We start from the raw sequence: 1,271 nt of genomic DNA, 5'->3' as shown, positions 1-1,271 counted from the left end.
ATATATATATAATTTTCATTTCAAAAAATTTCTATACTAAAACATTATTTTAAAAAACAATAAAACAATTATCACAAACGAGAGAGATTATTCGGTGCGGAGATCGAACGCAGAATGCTGTCAAGAGATCAACCAGAATGCGCAACGTCAGGGGTACGGAGCTCCGATAACGAGCTACAGTACTGAGCAAATGGTGATATGGTTTATTCTGATTAGTCTCAGAACGACGTTCAACATCCACACAGAATAATTAAAGAAGCCTAAGCTAACAAAATTCATAGTTTAAGAAGCTTGAAAAATAATAATGCATAAGGTAATAATCAGACTAATTTCCATTTGGGGGTATGCATGGCTTCTCATAAAGTAATAATCATACTAATTTAACAAAATTCATACTTTAAGAATCTTAAAGGTAAATAATGATCAATGGTATGCATGGCTTCTCATCTGGGGATTTTAGGCATAGTTTTCACTGTTTTGTGCACCAAATCACACAATTAAGTTATCAATTAGTGTACAACAATAAATTAAGTGAATATTTTCTATATATTGTGACAATAAATAGTGCCAACACATACTATATTTCCCTTTCAATTAGTTGAGCTCACCAAAATTCCTCCAGGCTTCAATTGAAGGAAAACCACAAGGTGATAATATGCAAGCAATTTCGTCGATCAAAATAATTTTTAGCTCAGCTTCATCTGTGCAAACTTCTCTGCAACACCTATGGCCTCAACAGCATGAGTTGCATCATTTCCCTGTCATTTAAGCAGGTTTTTCCCACAGTTATTAGCTGTGCTAAGGAAAATGTCAGTTCATATATAACTACTAACCTGGCCCTGAGCAATGCCATTCTTCCCTCCACCACCCTTTCCACTGATAGGTTTCATTGCAGCGGTTAGCCACTCCAACGCTGCCAGACCTTTCAATGAAGGGTTGTTAGGGACTCCAGCACACACTACAGCTTTGTTCAAATTTTCATCAGTGCTGAATACCATCACTGCCAATCCCTGAGTGAAAACAAAGGAAGATAATAAGTTTTTTTTGTTTTTGTTTTATGTAGTGAAATTCAAAATTTATATGGTGGCTAATATAAATGATTCCAGCATGAAAGTGGTACCAAATAAGGGTTCAAGGCCTAAGGTATGCGATGTGTTTAAAAAAAGAAAAAGGGAATGCGGTGTGTTTGGGCTTTTGGCTTATATATCCTTTCTACTGAAAGAAAGCTCAAACCACTTGTATAGAAAACTAGGGAGGAATGTGAATCTATC

General features: G+C 35.7%; 1 protein-coding gene across 1 annotated transcript; it reads right to left on the bottom strand.

Moving 5' to 3' along the window:
• Positions 1–379: 379 nt before the first annotated feature.
• Positions 380–1,031, bottom strand: LOC110108839 (alanine--tRNA ligase-like). Its single transcript, XM_020839669.2, has 2 exons — positions 834–1,031; positions 380–758 (listed from the first exon to the last, which is right to left on the bottom strand). The coding sequence occupies exons 1-2, from the start codon at positions 996–998 to the stop codon at positions 687–689; spliced, it is 237 nt and encodes a 78-aa protein (XP_020695328.1). The 5' UTR covers positions 999–1,031; the 3' UTR covers positions 380–686.
• Positions 1,032–1,271: the final 240 nt, after the last annotated feature.

Source organism: Dendrobium catenatum, unplaced genomic scaffold (genome assembly GCF_001605985.2).
Source record: "Dendrobium catenatum unplaced genomic scaffold, ASM160598v2 original_scaffold_151058, whole genome shotgun sequence".
NCBI lineage: Eukaryota > Viridiplantae > Streptophyta > Magnoliopsida > Asparagales > Orchidaceae > Dendrobium > Dendrobium catenatum.
Note: the sequence above shows the minus strand (reverse complement) of the source record. Positions and strands in the feature narration are given on the sequence as shown.